The 15653-nt window shown below is 48.2% G+C and overlaps 1 protein-coding gene across 2 annotated transcripts in view; it reads right to left on the minus strand.

Annotated features, from left to right (window-relative positions):
- LOC119366015 (COP9 signalosome complex subunit 5) overlaps positions 1 to 1453 on the minus strand; it is a 4249-nt gene extending 2796 nt beyond the window's left edge. The window contains exon 1 of one of the 2 annotated variants that reach the window (XM_037631672.1): positions 969 to 1434. In XM_037631672.1, coding sequence (XP_037487569.1) covers positions 969 to 1361 — 393 coding nt within the window. In that variant the 5' untranslated portion in view covers positions 1362 to 1434. Of the gene's footprint in view, positions 1 to 968 lie in introns of both variants that reach the window. The other variant, XM_037631673.1, reaches the window with a different exon arrangement.
- Positions 1454 to 15653: the final 14200 nt, after the last annotated feature.

Below are 15653 nucleotides of genomic sequence, written 5' to 3' on the forward strand. Positions count from 1 at the left end.
GAGTACAGAACAAATATATACATCAATTCGATGGTGAAAGAAAATATGGAAGCATTGGGTCCTGTTCAATCCCACACTAGATACTATTACACCACTACTCCCTCCTTCCCAAAATCTTGGGCGCATTAGTTTTACCATGCAATCCCATAATCTAAGGCGTAGTACGTATTCTCTCTCGAGCAGTTACAGTGACGCTAACTATGGCTAATTATTTGGAAAGAATAAATCGCTAATTGTGGATGGGTCTTCCTTGCGGTTAGTTAGCTATAATAAAGGAGTCGCTGGTTGAGGGCCCTTCAAAATCGAAGTTTGATCGGGGGCGTTCAGATTGGATCGCTCAACCATGACTTAGTCAGAGAGGAGATTGTGGGGTTAGAGAGGAGATCGTGGGAGGCAATTTTCCTCGTCCAGCCTACGACCGCTCAAGTAACGCCCACCTGCGCTAATTTTCGTGCTAAAACGTTAGACGCCCAAGATTTTGGGGAGGGAGTAGTAATTAACCATGATAACAACCAGATACATTGATACAGTTACTCACGAATCCACTAATCATGTTTCCACTTTCCAGAAAATTGTAACCTTGAATCAGATTACCCAGTATGTCAGCAAGCTAAGTCAAGTCATCAATATCTACAACAGATTGGACTGTCTGAGGGCAAAATTACACAAAGGCAGACAAGTTCATAACTAAAAAAACAGAAGTATTAAAATCATATAAGCAACAAGTAATTGGTCACATTTAACTGCACAAGTTAATGCACCTAACCACAAGACGTGTATAGACACCAAATTAGCAGCATTGCCCGAAATCCGCCCCAAAGCTTTTCAACATGGCAAGGCACTAGCACGAACTATTAACAATTTTGATGTGCACAAGAACACAGACAGTCTATTTGGAGCAACATTGCAGTCTCTGGTCAGATCGAGAGCTCCGAAGAATAAACAGGGGCGGTGGAAGGGCGCAGTACCTGCTTGTTGATGGTGGAGTACTCGACCATGTACTCGTAGGCGTCGGCCTGGGCGTTGACCCTGGTCTCGGTGCCCTCGACGGGGAGCGCGAAGGCGTCCATGACGATGATGGAGTCGCCCTCGAACTTGCCCTGCATGAGGCCCATGATCTCGATGGTGCCGCCGGCGCGGGCGTGGACGACCATCTTGAGGAGCGCGAGGGCGGAGATCCTGGCGCGGCGGAAGTGGTGCGGGTCGGTGGCCCAGGGCTTCTCCTGGTGGGCCCGCGCGTTGGCCGCCTCGTCGTAGCGGTAGATCGCGTCCATGGCGTCCGGGTCGGAGGCAGCCGCCGGGATGTTGTTCTCCAGCTCCCACGTCTGCCTCGCCACCGCCGACGACGAGGTGGGCTCCATCGCGCTGGCTGCGCCGGCTTCCGCTGACGGCAGGCGGGCGGTCAAAACCCTAGCTGGGAGCGGAAGGGGAGGGGAGGACGAAGGGGAAGAGGGGTTTCTCTCTGCTCGGTTCGGGCTCCGCTCCAATATGTGGAGAGGAGAGGTGGCCCGTGGCCGCTAGGTGTGTGTATATTGGGCCGATTCCTCCGGGCCGGGCCGTGCTTTCCAATACTTTTACAGGCTGAACTGTTACGAATATATCCTTGGCCCATAGAGCTCCGATCCAAGCATATTTTTTTCTCGAGACCTCTAACCTGAATCCTCTGTATCTTTATCTCTACTACCTAAAAGAGACCGGTGTTCCGTCTCCCGTCCTACGTCCCCCTTCGTCCATACTCCCCCTACAACCCCCTCCCCCTCCCATGCTTTCATCTTTGGTAACCTCCTCCCACGCTTTCATCTTTGGTAATCATCTCTACTGCCTAAAAAAACGGAGTGTTCCGTCTCCCGTCTTATGTCCCCCACCCCATCATCCATCCTCCTCGTGCACCCCACCTTCCCCTCCCATGCTTTCAACTTTACCCAAAAAGGGTTTTTCCCTGCTTTGGAATACAAAGCAAACCACCATTTGTACACAACGCAATGCTGGGGCGAGCAGCACATCAAGCCCAAAAGAAAAAAGAATAAGAAACAAATGCCAACAGTGGCAGCTCGACAAAAGCGCGGAAGACCCCCGACCATTGCGCCCTCCGAAAACGAACCACCACAGCCTGAAGCTCTGATCTACCACGTACAAAGCAGCACCTCCAAGAAGGAATGCGACGCCGACGACGTTGCTGCCCGGACGAGTAGGGTTTCCCCCAGTATGCGGGGGAAGGTGGGGGATGGTTAGTACCGACACCCTCCAAGAAGGAATAGTGGCACCCGCCGATGTCACCGCATCGGAGCCAGACGAACTGGCAAGGATTTCTCCCGCACTCCAAAACCCACCGCCCAACCGGAGCCGACCAGCCAAACCACCGCCCAACACCATGCACCATCACGGTTGTGCCGCCACCCATGTCGTCTCACTACGATGTAACGCCCCAAGACTGACGCTCCAGAAGACTTCCAGCTATTCCGAGTTTCGTCGTGTGTTTCTTTTGTGCTTGCTCTTTTATTTTTGCATTGCATCATGTCATTATGCCATCATGTCATTAACCTTTGCATCTAAACTCACCTAAATAAATTGCATAGATCTTTTGATCTATTTAAATCAAGGGAATTCACATGGTGATTTCTCTTTATAACATATCCTCCTAATATTTAGGGAGCTATAATAAAATTATTCCATTTATTTGGAATTAACCATAACCCACTTGCAAAATATCACATGTCGTTGTTATCTCAATTCTTGGTCTCCAACCTTGCCCATAATTTCTTTCATCATTTTCCGGAGCCCCACCAAAATTCTCAACATTTTTGGACTTTCCCAACCCTCACTTCCTATTCAAACCATTTGAATTTAAATCAAATGAGTTTGAATTTAAACTTTCGGTCATGCCCACTTCTATTTTTCCTGGTTCCAGCTCATTTTTGTGAGCCCGGGAAAATTATCCGCGTGTCCAACTTCTTCCCCTAACCTCTCTTTCTTTTATTTCTCATCTTTGTTTTATTTTTATTTTTTAGAGTGAGAGAGAGCCCATTTTGGCCCACTGACCAGGCCAGCCCATCTAACCTCCTAAGCCCAGGCCGCACCACCTATCTAATCCTAACCCTAGCCCGACCTCCTCCTCACTCCCATCGATCTCCATCTCTCCCTCGTCCTCCCTCCAGCGCCGCTAGCGCTCGATCCCTTCTCCTCCTGCCCTCGCGCCGCCACACGCATCACACATCGCCAAGGAGAGGAGCTCCCCGCACTACAAGGCCCGAGCGCCTCATCCCCATCCTCCTTCACCCCGTGCCTGATCCCGCTCGTCGCCTCCGCACCTCCAGCCGGCCACCGGAGCCCGCTCGCTGCCGCCGGGCTTCGCCTCGCCGCGCTGCCCCGGGACGTCTCTCCCCTGCCGTCTCTGGCGCCGCAACACCGGAGCTGCTCCTTCCCCGCAACCCCGAGCCCCAAGCGCCGCCTCGTCTCCTCTACTACGCCCGCACCACGCCTGCGACTTCTCCGCGCCAGCAACCTCCATCGCGCCTCCCTGCTTCATCCGGCCATCGCGCCGCCATGCTCCAGTGCCGCCTCGAGCTCATCATCCTCGACCTCCATGCCGTCCCGGAGTCCCTCGTCCGCTGTTGCACGATCCAGCCTACTGCTTCCCTTCCGCTGCCATGGACAGCCATCTCGACTGCATCCTCCCATCGGCCCTCTCTGCCTGCTGTCATTCTGCCATCTCCGGCCTCTGCGTTGACCGACCGTGACGTCCCCGAGCAGCAGCGCTGCTGCTGCGTCTCTTTGCCGTTTCGTGAGCACAAGAATCTTTGTCGCCAAGTTCATCTACGGTGAACCATACGGACCGCCAAGTTCGACTACGATCCATCAAGACCGTTGTGTTGCACGTCAACATGAGTACGACCACGGACGGCTACCTCCAGAGGGATTTCGTCAAGTTTCGCCTCAACAAGTGTACCTCTATGCCCCGGATATCGCCAAGTACCACGACACCCATGTTCCGTCAAAGTTCGTCTACAAAACGTGTACCACTACCGTCGACCTGGACATCCACGAAAACGTGTACAACTACTGTCGCCGTGTACCACTACTTCCACTATCGTCGACATGTACGACTATGAAACGTGAACGACTACTCCCACCACGACCCGTGAGTACCACTACTTCCTTCGATGAACGTGTTCCGCCCCGAATGCACGCTTCAAAGGTATAAACCCGAGATGACGCCCGCGAACGAATGCATGTGTGTTGTATGAGATGCTCGTGTTTGCACCGTGTCCGAGAGAGGTCTTTGCACGTTCCTCGTTTGCCATGCCGTCGAACCGTGGGAACCCGGTAACCGGGATCACCCCCACCATCTTTGCATGTTCGGCACAGCCACACTTTCGTTCGCACCGACATCTTGATGAGTTGTCCGATCATCGGAATGTTGTCGTGGCATCATTTCCGTTTCGCCGCCGTGGCACCCTTTTTGTTACGCCATGGTGACCAAATGCTTCATAACATGCTCATGTCAACATTTTCATAAAAATTGCATATAACTTGTATATGTCATCCGCATCATGATAACAACATTTAAAATGTTTAAAATTGTTGTTTGCATTAAATTGCTAAATGACATGGGGATTTTCCGGAATTGTTGTTTGTTGTTTCCGGCCTCATTTAACTTGCCTAAATAGCTAGCTTAATTATCTTTCACCTCTTGCCATGTTTATAACAACATGTAATTTTGTTGTGTTCCTAAACGAGAGAGAACTAAATAATTGATGTGGTGTTTCGTCAATATGCAACTCGTTGCATATTGAGCTCCATTTAACTTGTAGTGTTGTTTGTGCACTTTGTCATGTCATGCCTCATTAAACCGGACATGCATCATACTTGTTTGTGCATCATGCTATGTTTATGCTTGTGTGTTTACCATATTGTTTGCTTCTTTCCGGTTTGCTTCTCTCGTTAGCTTCGGTTTCGTTCCGGAGTTGTGAGGATTCGTTCGACTACGTCCGTTTGTCTTCTTCATGGACTAGTTCTTCTTCCTTGCGGGATCTCAGGCAAGATGACCACAACCCTCGATATCACTTCTATCTTTGCTTGCTAGTTGCTTCGTTCTATTGCTATGCTGCGCTACCTATCACTTGCTCTTCAAGCCTCCCAAATTGCCATGTCAGCCTCTAACCTTTTTCACCCTACCTAGCAAACCATTGCTTGGCTATGTTACCGCTTTGCTCAGCCCCTCTTATAGCATTGGTAGTTGCAGGTGAAGTTGAAGATTGCTCCATGATGGACAGGATTATGTTGGGATATCACAATATCTCTTATTTAATTAATGCATCTATATACTTGTTAAAGGGTGGAAGGCTCGGCCTTATGCCTGGTGTTTTGTTCCACTCTTGCCGCCATAGTTTTCGTCATACCGGTGTTGTGTTCCTTGATTTTGTGTACCTCACGCGGTTGGGTGATTTATGAGACCCCCTTGACAGTTCGCTTTGAATAAAACTCCTCCAGCAAGGCCCAACCTTGGTTTTAACATTTGCCACCTAAGCCTTTTTCCCTTGGGTTCTGCAGACTCAAGGGTCATCTTTATTTTACCCCCCGGGCCAGTGCTCCTCCGAGTGTTGGTCCAAACTAGAGCATCGTGCGGGACCATTCCTTGGCAACTTGGATTACGTTGGTACCTGTACGCTTCGCTTATCCGGTGTGCCCTGAGAACGAGATATGTGCAGCTTCTATCGGGATTTGTCGGCACAGTCGGGTGGTCTTGCTTGTCTTGTTTTACCATTGTCGAAATGTCTTGTAAACCGGGATTCCGAGTTTGATCGGGTCATCGTGGGAGAAGGAATATCCTTCGTGACCGTGAGAGCTTGTGATGGGCTAAGTTGGGACACCCCTGCAGGGTTTTATCTTTCGAAAACCATGCCCGCGGTTATGAGGCAGATGAGAACTTGTTAATGTCCGGTTGTAGAGAACTTGACACTTGACTTAATTAAAACGCATCAACCGCGTGTGTAGCCGTGATGGTCTCTTTTTGGCGGAGTCCGGGAAGTGAACACGGTTTTGGGTTATGTTTGACGTAAGTAGGAGTTTAGGATCACCTCTTGATCATTGCTAGTTTCACGACCGTTCCTTTGCTTCTCTTCTCGCTCTTATTTGCGTATGTTAGCCACCATATTTGCTTAGTGCTTGCTACAACCCTACCACTTACCCCTTCCTTTCCCATTAAGCTTTAATAGTCTTGATCTCGCGGGTTTTGAGATCGCTGAGTCCTCGTGAGTCACCAGATACTATCACAACAGTTACAGGTGCCGATGATACCAGTATAGGTGATGCAACCGAGCTCAGATGGGAGCTCAATGAAGATCTTGGTCGTTGCTATGTTTCGTTTCATGTTGATCAGTAGTGGAGCCCAGTTGGGACGATCGGGGATCTAGCAGTTGGGTTATCTTCTTTTCTTTTGGCTTCGTCCGTAGTCGGACTATGTGTGTAATCTGAATGATGTATTAATTATATGTTCATTGTGTGAAGTGGCGATTGTAAGCCAACTCTTTATCCCATTCTTGTTCATTACATGGGATTGTGTGAAGATGACCCTTCTTGCGACAAAACCAAAATGCGGTTATGCCTCTAAGTCGTGCTTCGACACGTGGGAGATATAGCCGCATCGTGGGCGTTACAAGTTGGTAATCAGAGCCATCCCTGACTTAGGAGCCCCCTGCTTGATCGAATCGTTGGCGTTGTTGAGTCTAGGACAAAAATGTTTTGAGTCTTAGGATTATATATATATCGGAGAGTAGGATTCTTTTTACTCCTCAGTCCCTTCGTCGCTCTGGTGAGGTCTCTTGACGTAGATGTTTTGACTTTCCTCGCCTCAAATTTCACTAAAAAAAATTTAGGATCACGCGGGTATCTTAGGATCGTTCCGATATTCTTATGACGAGAACATTGTTCTTGGTGCCTCCTGACATTTAGGGGTTGTGGCAGTGTCCCGGGGAGTTGAGCTCCGAGGTGTTGTCGTCATAATTTTATCGTTGCAGTTCTGGAATACCTGAGTTTTGCCGACATCGAAAATCTCTTTTATGCAGTTGTTGGTGAGATAACCTCGACGCCACCCAGTACTGGGGAGTTCGGGAGTATTGCCATAGCTCGTATAACGGATGCTTTTCGAAGGTTGAGGTACACGATTTCTGAAGGTTTCTTGGTTATGTGTTGATGGATGGATATAGCTTGGATGTAGGGATTGTTAGTTTTGGGTGAGATATATATTGCTTCCCCTGTATCCCCAACACCAGATTGCATAACCAGAAAGTTTCGGGAGTTTTATAGGTGGGAATTCAAGTAGCTCTAGATTTTTTTCTTTCCGACAGATGCATGATATGAGACTGGGGTTCGATGTCTAGTGGTCCGCCTATCCACGGTCGTTTTTACAGTGGTCTCGTTGTGTCTTAAAGAACCCTTGGCTATGCTGGTTCGGGGACACTTCATATGTCATGTGCACTGCCTTATACATGATGGTGATGTACGATCGAGCCCGTGTGGGCCCCACCACGAAAACTTCGGACGAAATCTCTATCATATGTTTGTTTCCGGCTTATTCTGCAAGCCAAATCCTTTGTTTTGTTTTATTTGTGGTATTCAAGTTGCTTCGAAGTCAAATGTTGAATCCATACCTTTCATAAACGGTGTTCTCATATTGCTATGTGAATACTTATCCTTCTTGATCATCGAGGTTCTCATGTTAATTCTTTTCCTACCGGTGTGCTTCTCTTCAAGTGGATCCGATCATTTTCAACATCCGCAAGTTCAATTCTAAGTTTTCTCAACGGTGTTTGTTTCATCCGTCCCAAGTTGCCTTTGTTTTCCCGCCCTCCCACCCTTTTCTTCAAGGACTCAGATTTCTTAATCAAGTATCCTTTTGTTGATGGGAAGTCTCTCCATTCTTTTCCGTCAATGTTCTTATCCGGTGATTCTCAGGAGGATGCTAAGGAAGCTACAAGTTCATCATCCTCCGTTCTCTTTTCTTCTCCGATGGATTCAAGTCAAGTTTTCAGTGTTGATCATATTCCCTTCCTCGTTTCAAGCGTTTGTGTATGTTGGTGTATCTCTTAATCATTCCCTGCTTGCTATTCAATTGTTCCGGAGTGCTGAAGATATCTCTGAAGATTCGTGTTTCCACTCCGCATCAATTCTAACTATTTCGAGGTTGTTACCTCATTCAAGCCATTTAATTCAGCCGGTGCAATCTCCTTTTCAAGTAATCATTTCAACGATGTTCCTTTTCAGTGGGCCCTAACCCATAGGTCTTTTTCTAGGATCTTACCTGACTCTTCTAATTTATCCGGAGAGATTCTCAAATTCTTTCAAAGTTTGACGTAAGAATGAATTTTCATCAGTCACATGCCTTCTCCAAGGTCGCTTTCAAATTCTTTTCATCTTTGGCTCAACCTTTCCTCTTTTAATCCTTCCGGAGTGTCTCAACAATTCATGCTGGTGTTTCTCCTCGTCATTCTCAGCTTTGATGACCGAAGAAGAGTTGCTCTTAAATCCTTACCCGTTCTTCCAAAGATGCGTGGTTCTAGCTTGATGCCATCCTCTCATAATTGTTTTTGATCGTGACAATTCTTTTCTTACCATCCGGAGCATTTCATGAGTTGTTTCCGTTTCTTTCCTCCGAAGGCCATCATGTCATAATTATTCATTCTCAGCTTTCAGATCTCATTCTCCAAATCTTACCGGTGCATCGTTCAAATATCCTCTAATCAGTTCATGATCTCTTCGTTCTCAGGTATCTAAATCCCCTCAAGTATCTTCATTCATTTTCCAACTCTTCCCGGTGAATTGTGCCTTTGCTACTTTCATTTTCAATTCTTTCGGTGGTTCATTTGAGATTTGACTTCATTCGTTATCATATTAATTTATTCGTTGTTTAAATCCTACTGGTGGATCGTTGAAGACTTTTCTCAAGTTTATGCTATATCCCTCTTAATCCTTTCTACTAGAATAAGTAGTATGCCAAATCCGTTGCTTGTCATCAATTTAAATTGGTGAAGGATAGGCATAACGTAATTCTTATTATTGTTTCATCCAAGTAATCTAGTTTCTTCTTTCCAGAGTTGTTCATCATGTCATTTTTCTCGGTTCGAGATGCTTCATCTTTTCTTTTCCGGAGTTCCAAGTTTTCCGCACTATCTCACCGCGAAGCTCCATTTAAATCATTGCAAGGCTTCACCTTGTGTTTTCAAATTCCCTTTCTTTTTATCATCCTTTTTTTACCGGAGTTCTTCATGGAGGCTCTACATGGTGGTTCGTCAAGGATTCTTTTCATTCTTCAATTGTTCTTCAAGATTTCTCTCGAAGTTATGACCCGCCAAGCTATACTCAAAATTAAACATGGTGTTCAACACATGTTTTGTTGTGAGGCGTTCAAGCATTCTTCATCTTGCATTCCGAAGTGCAATTCTTTCTACCTTATCTTCTGAGGTGGTGTTATGTCACTCTTGACAATTAACCTTGGTGATTCAAGTTGTCAAGATTGAGGTATTTTAAATCCATTAATCTCTTCGTTGGAGTCATCTTGGGTTATATTTCACCTACAGCCTTCCCTAAGGAATGTAGCTATTTATGGTGCTTATCAATGATCCAATTTTCTCCTTCTCATCTCGGTGAAGAAGTTTTTCATCTCGTTGGTGTTATCAATTATATTATTTGTTTCCGTAGTGGCAGAATTTCGCCTCAATTTTGAGAAGTTTTCCATAAGCCCACTACAAGCTTATTCGTTTCGTTGTTGGTTTTCCAACAACTCAGTTATAACCTTCTTGAAAGGGTGCTTTCCAAGCTCATTTCTGGCAGAAGTTGGCATTTTCTTGTTCATTCTGTTATTACAATGATCTATCTTCTATTCTTTCTTCCGGAAGCATTGTGATGTTGCTCTTTTCACTCATCATCTCGATTGTGAGGATCGTGTTCTTTTCGTGCTTATCCATTTAACCGGAGTGTTGTGTCATCTTTTCAAGTTCTTTCATCTTATCAAGTTTTGCCTCTCTTTTCAACATGAGTGCTGTTTGAAATCCTTCTTACCCATTGTGCCATTCTTTCAATAGTTCCGGAGGCAGTGTGTTGTTGATTTCATCAAGTATCTTCCCATCTTCTCAAGTTCATGTTCAATTCCTTCCATTTACAGTCGGAGTGCTGCCAAAATTATATCATTCTTATTCATTCTTATCTCGTTTCAACAAGAGTGGTTTCAATTCCTTCTTGTTCATTGTACTCGTCATTCACAGCTTTGCAACCTCCAATGTTAACATGGTGTTCCTTGTTTCTCTTTTCTACTGGGATGCTCTCAATTTTGTTTAACTCTATTTTGTTATTCTTTCAAGTTTTCAACCTCGAGGTTCATTGGTTTCACTCGTTTGTCAAAGAAGCAACTTTGTCTTACCTCTTTCTCTTCCGCTTCTCTCCGATGCCATCCTAGATCTCGGGACGAGATCCTCTTGTAGTGGTGGAGTGTTGTAACGCCCCGAGACCGACGCTCCAGAAGACTTCCAGCTATTCCGAGTTTCGCCGTGTGTTTCTTTTGTGCTTGCTCTTTTATTTTTGCTTTGCATCATGTCATCATGCCATCATGTCATTAACCTTTGCATCTAAACTCACCTAAATAAATTGCATAGATCTTTTGATCTATTTAAATCGAGGGAATTCACATGGTGATTTCTCTTTATAACATATCCTCCTAATATTTAGGGAGCTATAATAAAATTATTCCATTTATTTGGAATTAACCATAACCCACTTGCAAAATATCCCATGCTGTTGTTATCTCAGAATTTAAACTTTCGGTCATGCCCACTTCTATTTTTCCTGGTTCCAGCTCATTTTTGTGAGCCCGGGAAAATTATCCGCGTGCCCAACTTCTTCCCCTAACCTCTCTTTCTTTTATTTCTCATCTCTGTTTTATTTTTATTTTTTAGAGTGAGAGAGAGCCCATTTTGGCCCACTGACCAGGCTAGCCCATCTAACCTCCTAAGCCCAGGCCGCACCACCTATCTAATCCTAACCCTAGCCCGACCTCCTCCTCACTCCCATCGATCTCCATCTCTCCCTCGTCCTCCCTCCAGCGCCGCTAGCGCTCGATCCCCCCATCTCCTCGCTCGATCCCTTCTCCTCCTGCCCTCGCGCCGCCACACGCATCACACATCGCTAAGGAGAGGAGCTCCCCGCACTGCAAGGCCCGAGCGCCTCATCCCCATCCTCCTTCACCCCATGCCCGATCCCGCTCGTCGCCTCCGCACCTCCAGCCAGCCACCAGAGCCCGCTCGCTGCCGCCGGGCTTCGCCTCGCCGCGCTGCCCCGGGACGTCGCTCCCCTGCCGTCTCCAGCGCCGCAACACCGGAGCTGCTCCTTCCCTGCGACCCCGAGCCCCAAGCGCCGCCTCGTCTCCTCTGCTACGCCCGCACCTCGCCTGCGACTTCTCCGCGCCAGCGACCTCCATCGTGCCTCCCTGCTTCGTCCGGCCATCGCGCCGCCATGCTCCAGTGCCGCCTCGAGCTCATCATGCTTGACCTCCATGCCGTCCCGGAGTCCCTCGTCCGCTGTTGCACGATCCATCCTACTGCTTCCCTTCCGCTGCCATGGACAGCCACCTCGCCTGCATCCTCCCATCGGCCCTCTCTGCCTGCTGTCATTCTGCCATCTCTGCTGCTGCGTCTCTTTGCCGTTTTGTGAGCACAAGAATCTTTGTCGCCAAGTTCATCTACGGTGAACCATACGGACCGCCAAGTTCGACTACGATCCATCAAGACCATTGTGTTGCACGTCAACATGAGAAAGACCACAGACGGCTACCTCCAGAGGGATTTCGTCAAGTTCCGCCTCAACAAGTGTACCTCTACGCCCCGGATATCGCCAAGTACCATGACACCCATGTTCCGTCAAAGTTCGTCTACAAAACGTGTACCACTACCGTCGACCTGAACATCTACGAAAACGTGTACAACTACCGTCGTCGTGTACCACTACTTCCACTATCGCCGACATGTACGACTATGAAACGTGAACGACTACTCCCACCACGACCCGCGAGTACCACTACTTCCTTCGACGAACGTGTTCCGCCCCGAATGCACGCTTCAAAGGTATAAACCCGAGATGACGTCCGCGAACGAATGCATGTGTGTTGTATGAGATGCTCGTGTTTGCACCGTGTCCGAGAGAGGTCTTTGCACGTTCCTCGTTTGCCATGTCGTCGAACCGTGGGAACCCGGTAACCGGGATCACCCCCACCATCTTTGCATGTTCAGCACATACACACTTTCGTTCGCACCGACATCTTGATGAGTTGTCCGATCATCGGAATGTTGCCGTGGCACCATTTCTGTTTTGCCGCCGTGGCACCCTTTTTGTTACGCCATGGTGACCAAATGCTTCATAACATGCTCATGTCAACATTTTCATAAAATTTGCATATAACTTGTATATGTCATCCGCGTCATGATAACAACATTTAAAATGTTTAAAATTGTTGTTTGCATTAAATTGCTAAATGACATGGGGATTTTCCGGAATTGTTGTTTGTTGTTTCCGGCCTCATTTAACTTGCCTAAATAGCTAATTTAATTATCTTTCACCTCTTGCCATGTTTATAACAACATGTAATTTTGTTGCATTCCTAAACGAGAGAGAACTAAATAATTGATGTGGTGTTTCGTCAATATGCAACTCGTTGCATATTTAGCTCCATTTAACTTGTAGTGTTGTTTGTGCACTTTGCCATGCCATGCCTCATTAAACCGGACATGCATCATACTTGTTTGTGCATCATGCTATGTTTATGCTTGTGTGTTTACCATATTGTTTGCTTCTTTCCGGTTTGCTTCTCTCGTTAGCTTCGGTTTCGTTCCGGAGTTGTGAGGATTCGTTCGACTACGTCTGTTTGTCTTCTTCATGGACTAGTTCTTCTTCCTTGCGGGATCTCAGGCAAGATGACCAGAACCCTCGATATCACTTCTATCTTTGCTTGCTAGTTGCTTCGTTCTATTGCTATGCTGTGCTACCTATCACTTGCTCTTCAAGCCTCCCAAATTGCCATGTCAGCCTCTAATCTTTTTCACCCTACCTAGCAAACCATTGCTTGGCTATGTTACCGCTTTTCTCAGTCCCTCTTATAGCATTCGTAGTTGCAGGTGAAGTTGAAGATTGCTCCATGATGGACATGATTATGTTGGGATATCACAATATCTCTTATTTAATTAATGCATCTATATACTTGTTAAAGGGTGGAAGGCTCGGCCTTATGCCTGGTGTTTTGTTCCACTCTTGCCGCCGTAGTTTTCGTCATACCGGTGTTATGTTCCTTGATTTTGTGTTCCTCACGCGGTTGGGTGATTTATGAGACCCCTTGACAGTTCGCTTTGAATAAAACTCCTCCAGCAAGGCCCAACCTTGGTTTTAACATTTGCCACCTAAGCCTTTTTCCCTTGGGTTCTGCAGACTCAAGGGTCATCTTTATTTTACCCCCCGGGCCAGTGCTCCTCCGAGTGTTGGTCCAAACTAGAGCACCGTGCGGGACCATTCCTTGAAAACTTGGATTATGTTGGTACCTGTACGCTTCGCTTATCCGGTGTGCCCTGAGAACGAGATATGTGCAGCTCCTATCGGGATTTGTCGGCATAGTCGGGTGGTCATGCTGGTCTTGTTTTACCATTGTCGAAATTTCTTGTAAACCGGGATTCCGAGTTTGATCGGGTCTTCTTGGGAGAAGGAATATCCTTCGTTGACCGTGAGAGCTTGTGATGGGCTAAGTTGGGACACCCCTGCAGGGTTTTATCTTTCGAAAGCCGTGCCCGCGGTTATGAGGCAGATGAGAATTTGTTAATGTCCGGTTGTAGAGAACTTGACACTTGACTTAATTAAAACGCATCAACCGCGTGTGTAGCCGTGATGGTCTCTTTTCGGCGGAGTCCGGGAAGTGAACACGGTTTTGGGTTATGTTTGATGTAAGTAGGAGTTCAGGATCACCTCTTGATCATTGCTAGTTTCACGACCATTCCTTTGCTTCTCTTCTCGCTCTTATTTGCGTATGTTAGCCACCATATTTGCTTAGTGCTTGCTACAACCCTACCACTTACCCCTTCCTTTCCCATTAAGCTTTAATAGTCTTGATCTCGCGGGTTTTGAGATTGCTGAGTCCTCGTGACTCACCAGATACTATCACAACAGTTACAGGTGCCGATGATACCAGTGTAGGTGATGCAACCGAGCTCAGATGGGAGCTCAATGAAGATCTTGGTCGTTGCTATGTTTCGTTTCATGTTGATCAGTAGTGGAGCCCAGTTGGGACGATCGGGGATCTAGCAGTTGGGTTATCTTCTTTTATTTTGGCTTCGTCCGTAGTTGGACTATGTGTGTAATCTGAATGATGTAGGAATTATATGTTCATTGTGTGAAGTGGCGATTGTAAGCCAACTCTTTATCCCATTCTTGTTCATTACATGGGATTGTGTGAAGATGGCCCTTCTTGCGACAAAACCACAATGCGGTTATGCCTCTAAGTCGTGCTTCGACACGTGGGAGATATAGCCGCATCATGGGCGTTACATACGAGCACCAACACGAGGCCAAGAAGACTAGAGAGAAGAGCCAAGCGACGGGAGCAGCAGCACCAAGGCCGAGCGGGAAGGAACCACCTCCACCGCCGTCGTGCGAGAGGCCCCCGCCTCCGGCACCATCACGGTAGCCGTCCAAACACGCCAGCGGGGCATACCAGGCCACCCCTGGCCTAGCCAGTGCCGAAATGGGCCTGCTAAGTCCCTGTGGCCACACTGCAGCTGGCTGGCGTCGGCGCCGCCAGCACCCCGCTGTTCATCGCCACTCCCCCGCCTCCTGGGAGTCGCGCCATAGACCCGCCCCGCCGCTGGCCCACCCAGACCCAGATGGGGCCCGAAGGGCCCAAACCTGGGCCGAGCGCCGCTGCCAGGCCACGCAGCTATGCCACCCCGCCGCCAACGACGGTGTCGTCGCCCAGCCGCCCGCCCACGCCGCGTCTGGGAACCCCGCCGCTAGCCAGACCGCCGCCGCCTAGGAGCACCCCTCGGTGCAGCTCCGCCCCGCGCCGGAGAGCCACCGGCAGGGGAAAGACCAGGGGGCCCCACCACCAGCGTCCCCCGGGGCCAGGCCGGCCGCGGGCACAGCGACGGTGGCGGGGAGGAAGGGCAGAGGGGGGCTGGAGGAGGAGGAGGGGGTCGCCGCGCGGTCGGTCGCACGCGGGGACGACGCGGTCGCAAGAGGAGGGGCACCTCAAGAGTAGCGTCGTGCATTCACGCTTTCATCTTTGGTAATCAAATAACTCTTTGGTAATAATCAGATCAATCTTTTCTTTGGCAACGTAATAAATTCTCGGGCGGCAATCAATTTCTTCTTGGCTATACATGGTAATACAATAAATTCATGAGAAGGAATAAATCACGGTAGGTAATCGAGCGAGGAGCCTGGCGGCCGCCTTCCTCTTCTGGTCTATCCATGCCTCCCGTCCGTGGAGCCCTCCTCACCTTCCGTTCCTCCTCTCCCATGGAGCGTCGCTGCCCCATTTCCTATGTCTTCCTTGACCGGCGCCGGTCGCACCCCATCTCATCCCCTCTCTATCTCTCCTAGAGGGGGTGATTGTCAGGCCCCCTGTCCGA

This window comes from Triticum dicoccoides, chromosome 2B, assembly GCF_002162155.2.
Source record: "Triticum dicoccoides isolate Atlit2015 ecotype Zavitan chromosome 2B, WEW_v2.0, whole genome shotgun sequence".
NCBI classification, from domain to species: domain Eukaryota; kingdom Viridiplantae; phylum Streptophyta; class Magnoliopsida; order Poales; family Poaceae; genus Triticum; species Triticum dicoccoides.